At 37.9% G+C, this 20,458-nt stretch overlaps 1 protein-coding gene across 1 annotated transcript; it reads right to left on the bottom strand.

The window, feature by feature from the left end:
- Positions 1 to 847: 847 nt before the first annotated feature.
- tlr18 (toll-like receptor 18) lies at positions 848 to 16,414 on the bottom strand. Its single transcript, XM_061717986.1, has 6 exons — positions 15,419 to 16,414; positions 11,626 to 12,808; positions 9,482 to 9,948; positions 3,128 to 3,302; positions 1,483 to 1,638; positions 848 to 1,139 (listed from the first exon to the last, which is right to left on the bottom strand). The coding sequence occupies exons 1-6, from the start codon at positions 16,405 to 16,407 to the stop codon at positions 978 to 980; spliced, it is 3,132 nt and encodes a 1,043-aa protein (XP_061573970.1). The 5' UTR covers positions 16,408 to 16,414; the 3' UTR covers positions 848 to 977.
- Positions 16,415 to 20,458: the final 4,044 nt, after the last annotated feature.

The following is a 20,458-nucleotide window of genomic DNA, read 5'->3' as shown; positions in this document are numbered from 1 at the left end:
GACACACATTTTTTCATTTAATTTAATTTATTCAAACAGGTTAAAACAAAAAAAATAATCAGAATACATAAGATGTATATACCGAAAAAAAAAAAAACATAAGCAAAACAAAGCAAATTAAAGAGACAAATCTATATGTAGATAAATATTTCCTGTTTGAAAGGGTGTAGGATGAAGTTTCAAAAAACTTTTCTAGTCCTACCTCTTCTAATGTTCTGTTTTTACCATTTCTTCATTTCACAGAACTTCTAAAAGAAAAGCATAAAAGAAAAGAAAAAGTGGTTCAGCTGATCAAGGCACTTTGGTCACTGGCTGTCAGTTCATGTGTCCATTTCTGTTTTGTATCCATAAAGATACAAAATTGATTTTAAAGATTTGTTTAAACTTAAAATAATCCAGTAACCTTCCTTAAAATTTTGGATAACCTCTAATGTCGAAATGCTTTCCCTGCCGTTAGATGAGTAAAGTCCACCGTAATTATTTTTCTACAATCGGCTGTTGGGTTACTGAAGAAGCCGTCAGTCGTGTCACAATATTGAATATGCAAAAATGTCATATTAGAAGCATCATCTTAGACATAACCCATTGTGTTTCTTTGTTAAGCAAAAACAAATTAAAAAACAGACTGAGATCATACACATGACACTTGCAGACATTTGTGCATCATGACTGATGTGGTTATTCAGCTTCCCCTTGATGTTCAGTTATGGCCTTTTCACCTTGGACAAAACACCAGCTGTTACATGACTTTATAATAGATTTTATCTGAACTAGACTACATCATGTGGTTCCATTTGAGATTATCCTGAGGTGACAGATAGATGGAGAAAGAAGAAAAAGGAAACAGTTCATGTTCAATAATGATTTATTAAGATTAAGACAACAGCTGCTGTGATTTATTGGAACATTTCAAGGTCGTGAATTACGATACATTGATTGAAACCATCACACCAATGTCACTGCTTCATTTTGGACTTTTAGTTTTTCTTGCTGTTCTTCACAAGGTCCAAAAAGAAGTCATTGCAGGCGACGGTGAGTGCAGCCACCAGGATGATGAACTCCTGAAAATCCACTTCCCCGTCCTTGTTTGCATCCAGGTCCTTCATGATCTTGTCGACCTCAGACGACTCAATCGGATCCTAAAAGATAAATCTTATGATGAAAACCGATGCATTTGTTCAACAAGATCAAAACCTTGTGTGCACACATTTCTATGCATCTGGGAATAGGAGTTACAGGGTACTGACAACATCCTATCAACAAAAAAGCTGCAGACTAAACTGAATCAACTTGTAGCCAACTGGACTTTAAGCCAAATAAACTTTCAACTCCCACTTATGGCCACTAAGAGTCACTATTTTGCTACTTATTTGGAGTTCATGATATCGCCTTCATTTACTGTTTAGGGACGAAGAAAGTAAAGTTTTGCACGTGAAAAAAATTGTTCTTATATAGACGGAACAGTTCTGGAAATGTACTTACAGCAAGGCCTTCTGCAAACTCCGCCTGGAACATCTGCTTCAGTTCTCTCTTGTTCAGCTTGTACTTGTCCCCCTCTTTTCCAGAGTAGCGGTAGAACACCTTGATGAGGTCTTCCATCACTCCTTGCAGATTGGCACTCATTTTGCCTTGCTGGGACTAATGCATTCAAAACAAAAACAAAAAAAAAAACAGTTATACAGAAACTAGCAGACGCAAAATTGAGTTCCTGTTGCTTGGAAACTTTCCTGTGGTTAAAGAGAGAAAAAAAAAGAGAGGAAATGACTTAGAGGTATTCAAAAGATGGTACTAAGACCCTAAAATCAGACCCAGCTCAGAAAAAGGTGTTTTATGCCCTCTCATCGCCCTTTGCATTAGAAAATCTGGACTATTTTCTAAGAAAAAGAAAAGAACGGATGTATTTATGTCACTTGTCAACGATTCCAAGTGACATCATCTGGCAGGTCAGTCTACTTCCTTCTATTTGGGATTCAGTTTACTTGGACAAGGGGGCCTTAGCAACAGTCGTAATATGACAGCAATTTGATTCCACTTGTGAGAGACTGAAAATGTTCCATTTGTTAAGGCAACTACAAACGCATGGAGTGCTGCTGGGTGTACAAAAAAAAAAAAAAAGTATACTTCAGGTGCTCTTCGGCATGGGGATCCAAAAACAACTTAGAAAAGCCATGTAGGCCTTCCTCAAGGCAGATAGCAAAGACATGTTGGCATTTTAACTTTTTCTAGGCATTTTAACTTTCTAAGCCATGATTTAATAAAGGCCTTTTATATTTTTCTAACTTCTTGAGTGCCTCGGTTTTTCTAAGTTGTTTTTGAATGTTCTATTGTAGCAACTTTATTCCTCTTTAAAAAAAAACACTAGGCCATTCATAGCCTGCATGAAATAAAGAGAGTGAGTTTCTGGAGAAAGATTGGAAATAATTACAAATACTGTGGCTCTCTGAAGATGCAAATACATGCATTTTATTCTTCAGTTCTTGCTATGAAGATTCCCTGTATTTCATCAGGTGCAGGTATGATAAAGTTAAAAAAAAACTTTAAATGTCTAAAGTAAGACCTGACCTCCAGTCTCCGATACCCGAGAAGAGGAGGCAGGGGAGCAAAGTCCTTTCACTCCCAGCTGCACAGACCCGTGCAGGACAAAGGCTCAGCCCCCTGGAGAGCAGCTCGCACAGAAAACAGGCCTAAAAACGAGGCTGGGCTGCAAACATTGGGCTGGATGCGAGGCCTGAGCAGAGCAGCGACTCCACGGGAGGTCGCTCATATTTCATCATTTACCATTCTTCCACTGTTCTCTTTAATCATATAGAGAGACGGACGCATCAATAATGCACAGGTAGACTAACTATGTAAAAGATGCGTGGAAAAAAAATCTGAGAGGAACAAAATGCAGCGTTACTTCTGCGGGATTGTGTTAGATTAATTATCCTCGGTGATTGCCGTTAATCATTTATCCCCGGTGCGGTGAGGGAGCTAATTACAAGCGTGTGGATGTCAGATGCAAAGCTGGTGTTAATTAACTGTGGCAACGCTGCAGCTCGAGCATTGATTAGAAAAAGATACAGGCTGCAGACGCCGGTGCACATAAAATAAGTTAAAGAAAGGCAGGGGAACGATGAGAACTCACCTGGACTCGCTGACACTGACGGATGCTGAGTGTGGAGAGGCTGCAGCTCCGTCTCTCTCCTCCTCCGTTATATCGGGGTTCTGTCACCTGTGAGCAAACACAGGGATCAGATAAGCTCCTCCCCCGGACAGGTGAGCCGCTGCAGGGCCATGTAAGGCCATGTAAGGCCATGTAAGGCCATCAGACTGGAACTCTCACCTGTACAGGTACATGCACGCTTTACCGCCTAATAAAGTTATGCTGCTAGTGCAGCCCCAGTTTATAATCCCAGAGCTGGACGAGTTTGGTTTCAAATGGCTCTTTGTTCCTGATCATCATCATCATCATCATCATCATCATCATACACAGCCCGTGTTTTTGTGACAGAAGTTGACATCCTAATACAGGACTGTCTCAGAAAATTAGAATATTGTGATAAAGTCCTTTATTTTCTGTAATGCAAAAATGTCATACATTCTGGATTCATTACAAATCAACTGAAATATTGCAAGCCTTTTATTATTTTAATATGGCTGATCATGGCTTACAGATTAAGAAAACTCAAATATCCTATCTCAAAAAATTAGAATATTCTGGGAATATTAATCTTAAACTGTAAACCATAATCAGCAATATTAAAATAATAAAAGGCTTGCAATATTTCAGTTGATTTGTAATGAATCCAGAATGTATGACATTTTTTTTTTTTTTATTGCATTACAGAAAATAAAGGACTTTATCACAATATTCTAATTTTCTGAGACAGTCCTGTAGATGCGTCTTAGAAAGGAATCAAATATAAAGAAAAGAGCTAGATTAAATGTAATGTTAAAAGTTTTTGCAATCTTAGAAAGTTAAAATTAAAACATATGGCTTTTGATTATCATGGCTTATAAGTGGGCTGAGGGACTTTTTGACCTGAAACAACTACAAAGCCAAACAGTTTGCATGCAGTGGCATGCAACATTTTAACTGTATTTTAACTGTATAAGAAAACGATAAAAGAAAAATTAGGCAATAGCCATTCTTTCATTTTCCTTCCAATGTGCAAGTAAGCAAATGATTATTCTTCGATGAAGTGGCAGCACAAAGAAGGCGCAGGTCACTTAACTGGAGCTTTGTGGAGTGGATTTACATAGGTATCTTTCATTTGCATGATGCTCGGTGAAAAACTGGATGAGCAGAACCGTATCCAAGCAGCTATTCAGTAAAGCTGCACAAATGGCAGGTGGTAAACCTAATTACTAAAGACTGCTGCTCCTCAGCCTTTGACAGCTACAAAGCACTCTACTCCATATACAATCTTTGGAATATGTTGAAGTACTTGCACTACATTTTAATGCTTTAATTCTCCAAATGTTTAAAATCGTCCACACCGTCTTTTGTGTTTGCTATGTCTATACATTATTGCAACAAATGACATCTACAATAGCAATGTTTGTGGTCTTTTGCATATACTGTGGCAACAAATGTCGAATCAATCTGCAGACATGGATGCAGTCACTGGGGGGTGTATGGTCCAAACTGAGTTTGACAAACTAGGCTTTCTTTGGAAGAGCTCGCTCTGGGTATGGGAAAGTTGGGATTGAACATAATTGGGATGATAATGGTGATTTTAAACTAAACTTATATTGCAAACGGCCTGCCTAGCCAGATTTTATATATTGGTCCCACATGGTTTAGAAGTAGGCTGTTAATATTGGTCCCAAGTGGGTTTGTCTGCAGTTATACTTGCAACCTGCCTGTCCTTTCCCTTATACTGTAAACTCTGAGTGGGATCTACCTAGTTTTCAGATGGGGAACAAGTTTATTGGTATAAAGCAAGTGTAACACTGGAGACTGTAGTGTTTCTGCAATTTTTCTGAAGCGTTTTTCTGAGGCGTATTGTACAGCTCAGGAGGTTTGGATATTTGACATTTATCCTCAACTGAGAATGTATGTATTAGGTTCAGGTTATAAAATACCTAGATGCTTACTTTCTTAACAGATTAACGGCCAAAAAGAATGCATCAAAATTCTGTTAAGATGACTATTTCAGTACGTTTTGATCTGAAAAAATGATCATAGTAAGAGTCTGTGAAGGATTTCATAGACATTTTGATGTAAAACTATGAACTTAACCTGCATTACATAACATAAGTCACCATGGCGATCTAGCCGAATTAAAGAGAGAACAGTATTCGTGGCAGTGGAGATCTTAGCTGTGTGTTTGACAGCCTGTCTCACCTGCTTATCTACAGTAGCTTCACGGTACTTGATGCCTCTTTATGGCTACACATTTGTGTATTCTCCCTCAACCTCATCTGAGTCACGAAAAGAACTCGGATATCTGCACTGCACTGGAGGAATGGAAACACGTCACTTCTGATCGCTGAGTGTGTCTTTGTGCATTTTGTCTTTGGCATGTATCATGAAACGTTGCATTCCGGCTGTTCTGCTCAGCTCTCATTTCATTTTCTACATTCTGAATCTAAGTTTGTGTTGATGAGAGTTTGTATGTTCATGTATATGTAAGTTTGTGTGTGATCATGGGTATTAGGATATGCCTTTGCACAGGAACGTATTTGCTGCTTTTATTTATTTTTTCAATAGTGTGTTGCACAAGCTGTATAAGAAGTGCTACAAAACGTTTTTTTTTTAAACATTTTTCATAGAAGCCAATCACCTTCTTCCTAACTCTACTGTCACAACCGTCCTGGCGCTTGAAAAGTGAGCGTTGAACATCCCGCAGAAATACGCCTAATTGGTAGATGCACCTGGGGATCAAATCAACCACAATTCAGACACATTTCTAATCTCTCTCTCTCTCTCTCTCTCTCTCTCTCTCTCTCTCTCTCTCTCTCTCTCTCTCTCCCTCTCTCTCTCAGGAAACAACTGCACTCCTGTAAATTATCAACAACAATTTACAAGTGTGGAGGGTAGAAAGAGAGTGGGGGAGCTCTGTTATCATGCTTTCCTGCCAGAGCTGCAGTGTGTCTATGTCTTAAAATCAAAGTTTAAGATAAATCCTGTTTATTTATCTATTTGTCTATCATTTATTTATTTATCATCAGAATGTTGTGTATATGTAATATTCCAAAAAAAAGATGCTAGTTTATGCCACAAGATGCTGTGAATACACATTCCATCCATCCGTTTTTATTACCCCCTTAATCCTGTGCAGGGTCCCAGGGGTCTAACGGAGCCTTTCCCAGCTCATTACAGGTGAAAGGCAGGGGTTAAACCCTGGACAGGTCACCAGTCTAACACAGGGTCATGCATATATTTAACCCTTGTACTGTCTTTGGATCAAAATGACCTCTCCTGTCCTTCTTTCCTCCTGCTCTCTCCTTTCTTCTTCCCTTCCTCTTTTCTCCCTTCCTTTCTTCCTTTTTTTCCCTTCCTTCCTTCCTTCCTTCCTTCCTTCCTTCCTTCCTTCCTTCCTTCCTTCCTTCCTTCCTTCCTTCCTTCCTTCCTTCCTTCCTTCCTTCCTTCCTTCCTTCCTTCCTTCCTTCCTTCCTTCCTTCCTTCCTTCCTTCTTTTCTCCCCTCGTACATTCTTTCCTTCTTTCCTCCCTTCCTTCCTTCCTTCTTTTTTCCCTTCTTTTTTCCCTTCTTTCTTTCCTTCCTTCCTTCCTCCCTTCCTCCCTTCCTTCCTTCTTTCCTCCCTCCCTTCCTTCCTTCCTTCCTTCCTTCCTTCCTTCCTTCCTTCCTTCCTTCCTTCCTTCCTTCCTTCCTTCCTTCCTTCCTTCCTTCTTTTCTCCCTTCCTTCCTTCCTTCCTTCCTTCCTTCCTTCCTTCCTTCCTTCCTTCCTTATTTTCTCCCTTCCTTTCTTCCTTCTTTCCTTCATTCCTTCTTTTTCCCTTCCTTCTTTCCTCCTGCTCTCTCCTTCCTTCCGTCCTTCCGTCCTTCCGTCCTTCCTTCCTTCCTTCCTTCCTTCCTTCCTTCCTTCCTTCCTTCCTTCCTTCCTTCCTTCCTTCCTTCCTTCCTTCCTTCCTTCCTTCATCCCTTCCTTCCTTCCTTCTTTCCTTCCTTCCTTCCTTCCTTCCTTCCTTCCTTCCTCCCTTCCTCCTGCTCTCTCCTTCCTTCCGTCCTTCCGTCCTTCCTTCCTTCCTTCCTTCCTTCCTTCCTTCCTTCCTTCCTTCCTTCCTCCCTTCCTTCTTTTTCCCTTCCTCCCTTCCTCCTGCTCTCTCCTTCCTTCCTTCTTTTCTCCATTCCTTCCTTCTTTCTTCCCTTCCTCCTTCCTTGACCCAAAGACAGCACAAGGGTTAAATAACTTTTTTTTTGTTTTTTGCTCCCTTGCCCAAGTACGAACCTGAAAGCAGCTTTGGGCAACTCGTCCTACTTAGTGAGGGTTGATGCCTTATGTAATCAAGCATTTTCCTTTTTATTTCTTAATCAACCTCATTAATCAGGCAGCTATAGCCATGATCTTTCTCTCCATTTTCCAGCTTTCAGGTCATTTTCTCAGACATAATGCAGCTAATAAACATTACAGAGTTACATATTATGTATTTCCTGAAAAATACATCAGTTAAAACGTTTCATCTATTTATATTATTAATCTCTGTGTATTATTTCAGTTATGGTGTTTGATAAATGCCCCCCACCTGAAATGTTACATTGCTCTTGTTCCTTTGTGATTGAGTCTCTCCAGAGTAAGAATCCATGTCGGGATAAGAGATTGTTGACAATAATTATTTTAAGTCCTTTCGTAAGCAGAAGTGATGTCCTGAGGAGACAATTATTTGTAATTTCATGTTCTTAAATGTGTAGTACCATTACAGAATAGTGCACAATGAGAATAATGAATGTCCAGCATTAGAGGTGTCTAATATAAAGGCAAATACTTCACGTTTAATATCTGAAGTTTTGTAAGATGCCTGCATCAAACAATAAACAATAAACATATCTGACATACAAAACACTTTGTTTTTAAGTTGACAATTTCACATCTTCCATACAATCCATCTTATAAGAGCTTTTTTTTTTTTTCACTAATGAAAAATGCATTAAGATTTACGATACTTGACAAACCCAAGATCTACATTCAAGCCTTACGGTCAAAGAGAAAATATATATTTGTGCAGAATTTTTTGACTTAAGCATGACCTCAGCTCAAACCCCAAGAACCCACAATGGCAACCTTTGAGAAATGTGAATAAAAGCAATAACATGCCTAAAACACTAAGGTAACAATGTTGTTAAATCCTTAATAAAAAAAAAAGATAAAACAATTATCATTTCTATTACAAAGCAGATGTTTTTCTCACAGTTGCATTCATGATCATACACACTATAAAATATAAACTTACTTATGCAGAACCTTGTAAAGGATCAAACTCTCCTTTTCCTTTTTAAATGATAAGGAATAAACAATTGTTATATACTTCACCTTGTCCTTTTGTATGATTTGTAATGATTCCTGGCTTTAAATTTGTCGGTTTAATTTGAAGTTTTACTGCCCTCAAGTGGCCAGATCTGTGTAATTACAGCTTTCAAATAATTTTTATAGTCGAAACGCACAACATGGTTTGTGAGAATGTATACTGTATGTTATTTCTTTTAGTGAAATTATAAGTACGCTTTTTTCTTTTTTTTGTAATAGTTTAAAAAATCTTTGAAAATACAGTGAAAAACTTCTCACATGTTAAGTTGACTAATGGAAAACAAAATTATGGTCCGTTTCAAAAATGAGCTTCAACCCATTTAACTTGCTAAACTGTGCTATGAACCACTTTCACAGTGTGTTTTATTTCAAAGCTATTTGTAACTCTATCTTAAAAATCGAATCTGTTCTGAAAACATACTATCAGAACATGATACAGTCAGATAAAGCTAGTAAAGACATTTGGCAACAGTCATGATATTGGTAACATATGTACAGTATTTCATATATACAGACAAACTTCATATGAAACTTGGCTCCCCGGCAGACTTGAATGTCTCCTTTTAAAAATGTGGCCTGCTGTGCCAGAAGCATTTCCAGGTGTATTATTTTGTTCCACCACCTGCAATCAGGTCGATGCAATTATTGATCTCACACCTCTTTGGTCCAATAACGTAATGGAGAATGGTGTGTTTAAAATGTGACACCTTTTGTTACCCAAAGTCTAATGATCCAGTTAGGTCCAATCTAGGATTAATGTGAGGCCTTTCAGGCCCCGTGAGCATCAGTCCTGAGATAATAGGAGAAAGTCACAGCAGAGGGTATCAGCCCATCCATCCATCCATTTTCTATACCCGTTTTATCCTGTGCAGGGATGCAGACACATTTTGTTACCTCTATCAACAAAATAGATGGTTTCTCTTGTCTGGCATCAACCAAAAGCTACTTTACGACAATAGCTTTTTGAGAAAATACAGTGTAAATGTCAGCATTAGTCAGCCATTTGACTAAAGTTCCACTGCATGAATTTGTGCTTGACCAGACACTTCAAAGTCATATCTGTCAATTATGTCTTTTTCAGGTTCTGCTTTTTTGTTTGCGTCAGGTACGGCTTCTTCTGGCATCATTTCTTCTACTCGGGGTGCAATCACAGACATCCTTCCCACAGAGGAATTCATGCTCCTCACACTGTTCGCTCTGTCCCGTGTCATTGTTGGTTTCCCCAGGACGCTCCTTAATTGCGCCCAGAAGAAATGCTGTTGATTGGGCTGCTGGGGCCACTCCAGGTACGTCTTGGTACTGAGCATCTTCTTCAGCTTGCAGTACTTGCTGGGCAAGGAGCTGGGATCGATGGGCTCCTTCACCACCAGGATGACGTCACTGAAGGTCTTCCCCATCGCTCTCTGCTGAGCAAAGTAAAGCTCGTAGTTGCACCACTCACTGTTGACGAAGTGACGAGAGAGGACGAAAATGACCTGGGAAAAGAAAATAAATTAGAAATGGGGTCAGATCTCTTAAAAGCATTGCAAAGAAATAATATTGTGTAACTCGGACATGGACTGCTATTAGTAAGTAGCAGAGTTGGGTAGTAACGAGTTACATTTACTCCGTTATATTTACTTGAGTAAGTTTTGGGACATTTTGTACTTTTAGGAGTAGTTTTGAATCACTATACTTTTTACTTTTACTTGAGTCGATTTGTGAAGAAGAAACTGTTACTCTTACTCCGCTACATTAGGCTACGTTGAGCTGTTACTTTTCTTTTATCCCTTTTATCCGCGTACGCGTCAATCTCATGACGTCACTCGGTGATTCTTTGGGAAAAATGTTTGTTTTTGCATGTTTGGTCACATTTACACAGACTCAAACACACACATTATATTTATATGAGTTCATGGGCTTGTTCTAGTTCTGCCTGGTTAAAAAAGAAAAGTACAAAGGCTGGAAATTTTGTGCTACTTGTGCTTAATTTATTTTTTTATTCTGTTATTTTATTTATTTTATTATTTATTAAAGTATTTTAATTTAATTTAAGATTATTTTAATTTAAGCTATTTTTTTATTAATTTTAATTTATTTTATTATTTTGATTGATTTTAATTTGCCTGAAGATGATTATTTTGTACTTTTGTCTGTTTGAATGGTTGTTAAAAAAATAAATCAGACGTTACTCAACAGTTACTCAGTACTTGAGTAGTTTTTTTCACCAAGTACTTTTTTACTTTTACTCAAGTAATTATTTTGATGACTACTTTTTACTTCTACTTGAGTCATATTATTCTGAAGTAACAGTACTTTTACTTGAGTACAATTTTTGGCTCCTCTACCCAGCTCTGGTAAGTAGTACTTTAGGGAAATCTCTCTCCCAAAGGAATCCTTTGATCCTTGTAATATATTCTTGCTAGCTGCACTTAACGAACATCTTATCAATATCACATGAAGTTATCAGAGTATTCAACTAGCACTTTTAGATGTTATGGAGCTTCCAAAGAGTAAGTATTGAACATCATGTTAAAACAGCACTGAACCATGCTTATCCTTCTAATTTTGAATGATTGATCGTTTATATCAGGGGTAGGCAACCCGCGGCTCTAGAGCCGCATGCGGCTCCTTAGCGCCGCCCTAGTGGCTCCTGGAGCTTTTTCAAAAATGTTTGACCTTTTTTTTCCTTTTTTTCGTCTTTTTTTCTTTTTTTTCCTTTTTTTCTTCACTTTTTTTCCTTTTTTCTTCTTTTTTTCCTCGAAATTTTGACTTTTTTTCTTGACATTCTGATTTTTTTCTCAATATTTCAACTTTTTTCTTGAAATTTTGACTTTTTTCTCGACATTTCGACTTTTTTGTCAAAATTTCGACTTTTCTTGACATTTCACATTTTTTCGCGACATTTCAACTTTTTTCTCAACATTTCGACTTTTTTCTCAAAGTGCATAATGAAAATAAATCTCTCCCCAGTTCTAACTAATATATAAACATGCAGCATGTGTTGTATTCATTCTAAGGCTTATATAAGACTTTTCATTTTTTGTAGCTCCAGACATATTTGTTTTTTGTTTTTTTGGTCCAATATGGCTCTTTCATTATGTTGGGTTGCCGACCCCTGGTTTATGTGAAGCATTTCAGTAATTATTCTACTTCAAAATACATTTTGGTACCTTACGACTGCTTTCAATGTTCTCAATGATGTTGTCGATGATCCACTTTCCAGGCATGAAGTCGCGCTCATGAATGCACAGCCGGTAGGGGTTCCTGTTGTTCTCTAAGCAGGGCAGGAGCTGCTCCCTGACCCAGTCAGCGTCCGAGTGGCTGTAGGATATGAAGGCGTGGTAGGTGAACGTCTCCAGTTCCCCCGCTGCTTTCTCCTTGTGAGCTCTGTATTTGGCTCTGATTATCTGGTATGTGGCCTTAGTGTACCAAGGGAGGTCAAAAATATAGCAAATCAGCACAAATATCAGGATGACGACCGTAGTGACGGCAACGCTGGTGATGATGACGAGTCGGATGTCGCAGGCTAGCTGAGCGGGGAGGTAGTTCGATATAAGTGTGTTGACAAAGGGCTCGGGGTGATAACATCTGTAATTCAAAGGCCAGTCTGTGAGATTAACCTTTTGTTTTGATATTGTGTTTTGAACGAACACATGAAGCTCACAGATGCAATGGTAAGGATTGTTTCCAGCTCTTAGCTCGGATAATTGCGGCATATGCTGGAAGGATTCCATACTAATCAGGCCAAAAGAATTCCCATCCAGAGCTAGAAACCGCAGTGACGGACTCTCCCACTTCAACGGGATGAACTTAATCTTGTTTCCACTCAGCAGGAGGTGTTCCAAGTTGGTGGCTTTCTTAAAGAACGCCATGTCCAGCTGGTCCAGGTTGCAGTAGGAGAGATCCAAGTAGCGCACTGAGGTGGGCAGACAACCGAAGGCTTTGCTCGTCAACGGATTGTCGGAAACAATAAAACGAGTGATGTTTTGCGTCCAAACACACTCTTGGTTTTCTTCTACGGACATTAGTTTGTTGGAGCTGAGATCCAACACCTGTAGCTGCCTGAACTCCCTGGTTAGAGAAGACACGTCTCTTAAGCTGGTCAGCTCGTTGGTGCTTAGGTTGAAGACGCGCAGACTTGGCATGCTGCCTCTGTAATCACACCTCTGGTTGAAAATATAGTCATTCTTCAGGCGATTGTTGGAGACATCCAAAGTCTCCACACCTTCCATCTCAGCCCAGGAATCACAAGGTGCAGAGTTGAAATACACGAACCGAATAGACAGTTCCTTGACTCTTTTTAACCAGGTGAAGCGCCAGTCGAAACGCAGCACATCTGGATTGCTGATGTACCTACAAGAAATGAGATAGTTGTTAGGTGTTATGATGATTAAGTAAATACCGTATTTTCTGGACTATAAGCCGCACCTGTATATAAGCCGCATCAGCTCTATTTAAAAAAAAAACAATAAAAAAAGATATATAAGCCGCACCCGTATATTAGCCGCATCCGCTCTATTTAAAAAAAAAAAAAAGATATGCAAGCCGCAGATATTTATGTTGTTAGATTAGATATTTACTACATGTACAGAAGGATTTTGAACTGTAAATGATGTACATGTTTGTACCTAAATAGATCCTTTCCTAACAGAGTCTTTTAACACGGCAGCAACTTTGCTGATTAAAACTGGACAGAACCAAGAGAAAATAACCGGTATTTATTCATCTATTTATCTGTTTGAAATCTGCTTCTACCTACTTCTATCTGCTAAAGAAGAAGTAGCGTATTCTTCTTTACATTTATTTTGTCTTAGTTTTTATTCTAATTCCGGTTAGCGCTCCCCCTAGCGGTGGAAGAAAAATCCACAGAATAGCTGCACCTTTGTATAAGCTGCATGGTTGAAAACCTATGAAAAAAGTAGCGGCTTATAGTCCAGAAAATACGGTAAACACATTTATAAGCTCAACACATTCCTAGTGATCATTTTCATAATCTTTGATCTTTTTAAAACAGAAAACCTGAAATATCAAAGTTTCTTTCTTTTTTTTTCTTAAGTTTTGGTTCTGTTTTGATTGTGATGGTATTAGTCCACGGGCCAGAGCCCAAAATTTCACTTGTCAGTACCACTCAAGGTGACCAAACTTGCTTATAATTTTTGAAAATGTCTGTAGATATTCTGGTATGATAACCCTTCCTGAGTGGCAGCTGGATCATAGTTATCAGCTCATGAAGTTAAAAATTCATGAGCTGATATTTTAGATGCTGCATTTTAGATGCAGCAGCATCTAAAATTACATTTTAGATGCTGCTGCATATCCTGGTTTAGACTCATGTACAGAAAATCTGTCAATGTTTCACAATATTGTCTTTGGTATCATTATAAAGGGGACCTTTAAAGCATTCATTCAAGCTAAGAAGTGATACATTTCCTGAATCCTTATGGTCCTGTGAGTATTCCATTTTTTGTATTTTGTCTCTGTTGTTCCTAGATGACACAGGCATAACAGATAGTATATCATTTAGGCGAAAATTGTGTAAAAATGTGTGTTGTTTATAGTTTAAAGAGCTGCAGTGACCTCGATGTTGGTCAGAAAGATTCACATCTTAGCTTGAATGAATGCTTAAAATGATACCAAAGACAATATTGTGAAACTTTGACAGATATCCTGTACATGAATCTAAACCAGGATATGCAGCAGCATCTAAAATGTAATTTTCTGAACTTCATGAGCTGATAACTCTGATCCAGCTGCCACTCAGGAAGGTTATCATACCAAAATATCATCTACAGACATGGATCTTTTCAAAAATTATAAGCAAGTTTTGTCACCTTGAGTGGTACTAATATCTGGTCTGGCCCGTGGACTATAGCTGGTAAAGGCTCTTACTGGGTTACATTTTGTTAATATGATGGCGTATGAGATGACTCACACAGGAGCACCCAAAAGCCACTTTCCAAAACAACCTGTCTGCCTTCAGATGCTTAATTTATCTGATTGATTGGGTCACTATTCGATGGCATCCAGACTCAGTCAAATCAAAGTTGATTCCAGGGGAACCACAATAAGATTTGTGTTAAAGAGGCAAATAAGGATCATGGTTGGCCAGGATTGTAAAATCCCTGGAGAGTTAAACATTCATAACAACATAACAACATAAGAGGTGGGTAGAGTAACCAAAAATCAAGTAAAAGTACTGTTACTTCAGAATAATATGACTCAAGTAGAAGTAAAAAGTAGTCATTCAAATAATTACTTGAGTAAAAGTAAAAAAGTACTTGGTGAAAAAACTACTCAAGTACTGAGTAACTGTTGAGTAACGTCTGATTTATTTTTTTAACACAACCATTCAAACAGACAAAATAATCATCTTCAGGAAAATTAAATCAATAAAATAATGAATTAAAATTAATAAAAAATAAAAAATAGCTTAAATTAAAATAATCTTAAAGTAAATTCAAGTACTTTAATAAATAATAAAATAATAACAGATTAAGGCAGAACTAGAACAAGCCCATGAACTTATAGAAACTCTGTGTGTGTTTGAGTCTGTGTAAATGTGACAAAACATGCAAAAACAAACATTTTTACCAAAGAATCACTCAGTGATGTCATGAGATTGACGCGTACGCGGATAAAAGGGATAAAAGAAAAGTAACAGCTCAACGTCTAATGTAGCGGAGTAAGAGTAACAGTTTCTTCTTCACAAATCTACTCAAGTAAAAGTAAAAAGTATAGTGATTCAAAACTACTCCTAAAAGTACAACATTTCCCAAAACTTACTCAAGTAAATGTAACGGAGTAAATGTAACTTGTTACTACCCACCTCTGAACATAACATGAATTTAATTCACATTTGGATGCAATCATAACCACTCCAAAGCGGTACCATGAAACCTTGGGAAAGTGTCATTTATTATATTATGATAAATACCCACATTTCAAAACTGGTGAAATACTCACCAAAGATCCAGCTTATCCAGTGCCAGGTTTGTGATGCTGGAACCTGCTCCGCTGTCAATAAATGTTGGTGAACGGGCAAAGTCAATGTACTGAAGTCTCAGCCTCTTGATCAGGTTTGCTTGCATGTTCAGTAAAGCCATCCTCAGGAGATTCTCATTGAATTTGCCTCTGTGAAAGATGAGCTGATGGGCTGTAACGTATCTTAAATCTTGGAAAATGTCATCATTTCTCACATAGTATTCGAATTCAAAGAGGTTGCGAAACTGAATAACGGCGAATGTTTTGTTGGCCAGGTCATGCAGCATGTGATGAAGAGCGTCCGGCAGTCGATCTATAGCCATGTCAAAGCCCATCTGATGGGTCTGGATGGTTTTTAAACTCCCAGGTTCATAATAACTCAGATTGGAGGAACATTTGATAGCAAAACCTTGCAACTTGATGTTCTTTAAGGGCTGGAAATCATCTCTTTTTAAACCCATCACCAAAGGGCCACCCATGGACAGAACCTGGAGTTTGACCAATTTGGAGAAGCTATCAGCCAGAGTGGCATGTTTGTACAGATTATTGGACATAAAGAGGTTTTTTAGTTCCAACAGTGGTGTCAGAGCTGCTGCAGGAATGTACTGCAGGGAGTTATTAAAAATGTCCAGATACTCCAGTAGAGTATTATTTTTAAAAGCATCGTTGTGAATGTGTGATATGTTGTTGTATTGCAGCTGAAGGACGCGGAGCTGAGGGAGGTGGTGGAAGTCGGTATCAGAGACAACTTGAAGTTTATTGTAGGAGAGATCTATGGTATCAAGTGTAGGTGGGAGTTGTCTTTGCGGGACGCTGTCCAGCAGTTTTCCACGACAGTCTGCAGAACGGCCAGAGTTGTAGATCCGACAGGGTCCGTCCTCAGTGGGAGTGGTGGGGGGTAAAGGTGGAGTTGGGGATGCAGCAGCTCCAATAAAGAGAAGGCTTAGATGAATCAAAAAACAAATCTTCATGATGAATCTGGAAAGGAATAAGAACAAGAAAGATGATATTTAATAATTTTATCTCTATTGGAAGAGAGAGAGGAACAACAGATTTTTGGAGTCCAGTCCTCCTACTGTGACAGTCTGTTACTACAATTAATTACACAACAAACCCCCTTCTCTTTAAAATATGAATAACTATACTGTGTTAGGTCTTCATTCACAACTCAGAGCTATGTTCAGATGTCCAAGTGCTGAGTAGGAAAAGTAATTACAGCTAGTGCATTGTCCACCATCAATCACTTAAATATTTTGTTTTATATAATTTAATTGTCTTTTAAATCACCCCAGTGCATTTGTCAGGGATGGGAAATCAAGGACTAGACCAGGGGTCGGCAACCCAAGATGTTGAAAGAGCCACATTGGACCAAAAACACAAAAAACAAATATGTCTGGAGCCGCAAAAAATGAAAAGTCTTGTATAAGCCTTAGAATGAAGGCAAATGGCGAAAGGTGAAAAGTTGAGAAAAAAGTCGAAATGTCGAGAGGAAAAAGTCAAAATGTCGAGAAAAACATTCGAAATGATGAGATTAATGTTGAAGTACAATCTCGAGAAAAAAGTCGAAATGTCGAGAAAAAAGTCAAAATTTCGGGAAAAAAGTCGAAATTTCGAGAAAAAAGTCAAAATGTCGAGAAAAAAGTCAAAATGTCGAGAAAAAAGTCAAAATGTCGAGAAAAAAGTCAAAATGTCGAGAAAAACATTCGAAATGATGAGATTATTGTTGAAGTACAATCTCGAGAAAAAAGTCGAAATTTCGTGAAAAAAGTCGAAATTTCGAGAAAAAAGTCGAAATGTCGAGAAAAAAGTCAAAATGTCGAGAAAAAAGTCAAAATGTTTAAAAAGGAAAGGAAAAAGGAAGAAAAAAGGAGAAAAAAAGCTAAAAAGAAAAAGAAAAAAAGGAAAAAAAATGTCAAACATTTTTGAAAAAGCTCCAGGAGCCACTAGGGCGGTGCTAAAGAGCCGCATGCGGCTCTAGAGCCGCGGGTTGCTGACCCCTGGACTAGACCAACATTATTTTTAAACCAGGCTGTAATAATGTTTAATTTCTGCTGCAGAGTTGAACATTTTAACATGGGGGCCTAAGAAGATGAACTCACTTTGGAGTGAGTTATTACAGAGTGACACACACAGGTACAAATCTACAATGTAGACCCTGTATGGATGCTGTGTCTGTGTTTGCTACATACAATTATAAATCGTGTTGAACTTGTACAAAAAGTGCACCGTCAGCTTAGCAAAAATAGCTCGCCACCCTCGGTTTTGGTTAGGGTTCCCATCGGTTGTATCCGGTACCATAAGCAACCATATGGATCAGAGAATGTCAAGGCCACACAGATGGATCTGATCACCAGCATCACTTAATGTATAAAGGACTGTCTCAGAAAATTAGAATATTGTGATAAAATCCTTTATTTTCTGTAATGCAATTAAAAAAAACAAAAATGTCATACATTCTGGATTCATTACAAATCAACTGAAATATTGCAAGCCTTTTATTATTTTAATATTGCTGATCATGGCTTACAGTTTAAGAAAACTCAAATATCCTATCTCAAAAAAATAGAATATATTCTGGGAATCTTAATCTTAAACTGTAAGCCATAATCAGCAATATTAAAATAATAAAAGGCTTGCAATATTTCAGTTGATTTGTAATGAATCCAGAATGTATGACATTTTTATTTTTTTAATTGCATTACAGAAAATAAAGAACTTTATCACAATATTCTAATTTTCTGAGACAGTCCTGCACAGTCAATTGGGAAAATCTGATTCTGATCAGACGTGCCTTTAAAATCAGATTTGGCCAGACATTCTGAAGGCCATCTAAGGTCTGTCTGCAGCTTCACAAGATCAACATTAAGTCAGTAATTTCCCAATAAGTCATAAGTGTCTAAGTTTGCAAGATATCATGAAACGATTAAGTATCTTCTGCAGACACATCAGATAACAAAACAGGCTTCACACACCAGTTTGCAAGCTTGATGTGCATTGGGGCAGCAAATCTGCCATGCAAAAGACATCATTGGCCGTACTGTAGAGCATCTAACGTTACAAAGCACTCACCGTGTGTTACCTGCTCAAGGCTTTCACGCAGTCTCGTTCAAAACGGATGTTTCTGCAGCTCGTATTTATAGTCTACGACCACGCACTGTTTTGGTCCTCACATGGAGGAACCATAAAACTTTATGGCACCCGTTAAACAGTGTTAGTTTTATCTCGTGCAGTCGTCACGTGACTTGAATAAACATTACTATGTGGATGTGGGTTGTCCAGACGGAAGGTTTTCCTATTTATTATTGTTTGTTACAGTTAATTATACTAAATTAGTGGTAGTTTGGACAACCACGGTGTCAAATGTATCACAAATAAATTCATGAATAATTGAATGAGTAAAACAAAAAAATGATTTAGAAAAATAACAGTTTGTTAAATTAGACTCAGATTTAAAATTAAAATAGAATTTTTATAAACAGGTACAGGCTGATTTGGATTTAGGGCATCCTGGAAAATCCTTTTCGAAGTTCAGAATGTATAAATCCCAGTCGAATGAACATGAAATATTATGTAAAATACATTTACAGAGAAATCAGGAGAAATTTATTTGGATTTTAATTTTTACATATAACAACGTATGTTCTTTTTCCTATTGTATGTTTTTTTTTATTTTTAGCTAATCATGTTTCTTGTATAGCCGGCGAAATGCCATCTCAATGTCTTCCTGAAATACTGTTTGAGAGAAAAATATGATGGAAAAGAAAGTGTTGTCTTCTCCGGGGTAATTACCATCAGAGAGAGTCGTCACTACCATATTACTTCCTTGCCATATAAACATTGTCTTGGAAACAAAAACATCATGAGTCATGTGGCCTCACTGACGACACCAGAAACACACTTTCGCTATCTTATCTGGTCTGCAGTGAACACATTGATAGTGGATCACATGGACACTATCTAAAATTTACCAGGAACTTCCTGTATAAAAGGCAACATTAGATACTGAAGCTGTAATGTCAAGTGGTTGTGGAAATGAGTAGTAAGTGAACTGTATTCCAAGTATTTAGGGGACATTGGGTTGGAGCAAGTCCAGCTTTTTTGTAGGGACGTACAGTACACTCACAAGCTACTTTATTGGGTACACCGTGTTAGTACGGGGTTGGACCCACTTTTGCCTTCAGAACGGCCTTAACCTTTCGTGGCAGAGACTCAACAAGGTACTGGAAATATTCCCCAGAGAGTTTGTTCCATATTGACATGACAGCATCACGCAGTTGCTGCAGATTGGTCGGCTGCACATCCATGATGAAAATCTCCCGTTCCACCACATCCCAAAGGTGCTCTGTTGGATTAGATCTGGTGACTGTGGAGGACGTTTGAGTAGTGAACTCATTGTTATATTCAAGAAATGACATGGCGCGTTCTCCTGCTGGAAGAAGCCATCAGAAGATGGTCCACTGTGGTCATAAAGGGATGGACGTCAGGGATGGGCGGGATGGACTCAAAAATGTATCACGATCATTTCTGGCATTTATCCCGATAACGATATAAAAAATACCAATATAAAAACGTCATCAACGGGAATTTATCTTTCTTTCTTTCTTTCTTTCTTTCTTTCTTTCTTTCTTTCTTTCTTTCTTTCTTTCTTTCTTTCTTTCTTTCTTTCTTTCTTTCTTTCTTTCTTTCTTTCTTTCTTTCTTTCTTTCTTTCTTTCTTTCTTTCTTTCTTTCTTTCTTTCTTTCTTTCTTTCTTTCAGGCTCATTTCTTTCTTTCTTTCTTTCTTTCTTTCAGGCTAATTTCTTTCTTTCTTTCTTTCTTTCTTTCTTTCTTTCTTTCTTTCTTTCTTTCTTTCTTTCTTTCTTTCTTTCTTTCTTTCTTTCTTTCAGGCTTCTTTCTTTCTTTCTTTCTTTCTTTCTTTCTTTCTTTCTTTCTTTCTTTCTTTCTTTCTTTCAGGCTAATTTCTTTCTTTCTTTCTTTCTTTCTTTCTTTCTTTCTTTCTTTCTTTCTTTCTTTCTTTCTTTT

The sequence above is a fragment of the Cololabis saira genome, chromosome 3 (assembly GCF_033807715.1).
Source record: "Cololabis saira isolate AMF1-May2022 chromosome 3, fColSai1.1, whole genome shotgun sequence".
Taxonomy (NCBI): domain Eukaryota; kingdom Metazoa; phylum Chordata; class Actinopteri; order Beloniformes; family Belonidae; genus Cololabis; species Cololabis saira.
Note: the sequence above shows the minus strand (reverse complement) of the source record. Positions and strands in the feature narration are given on the sequence as shown.

What these genes read in the sequence shown, in the direction of transcription:
- tlr18 (XM_061717986.1), bottom strand. Translation starts at nt 16,407, where the DNA reads ATGAAGATTTGTTTTTTGATTCATCTAAGCCTTCTCTTTATTGGAGCT. An exon ending in ATTCATGCAGTGGAACTTTA is followed by an intron (nt 3,303 to 9,481) that starts GTCAAATGGCTG and finishes AGTCTGATGGCC; the next exon opens with TTACATGGCCTTACATGGCC. An exon ending in GTCAGTGTCAGCGAGTCCAG is followed by an intron (nt 1,639 to 3,127) that starts GTGAGTTCTCAT and finishes TGAATGCATTAG; the next exon opens with TCCCAGCAAGGCAAAATGAG.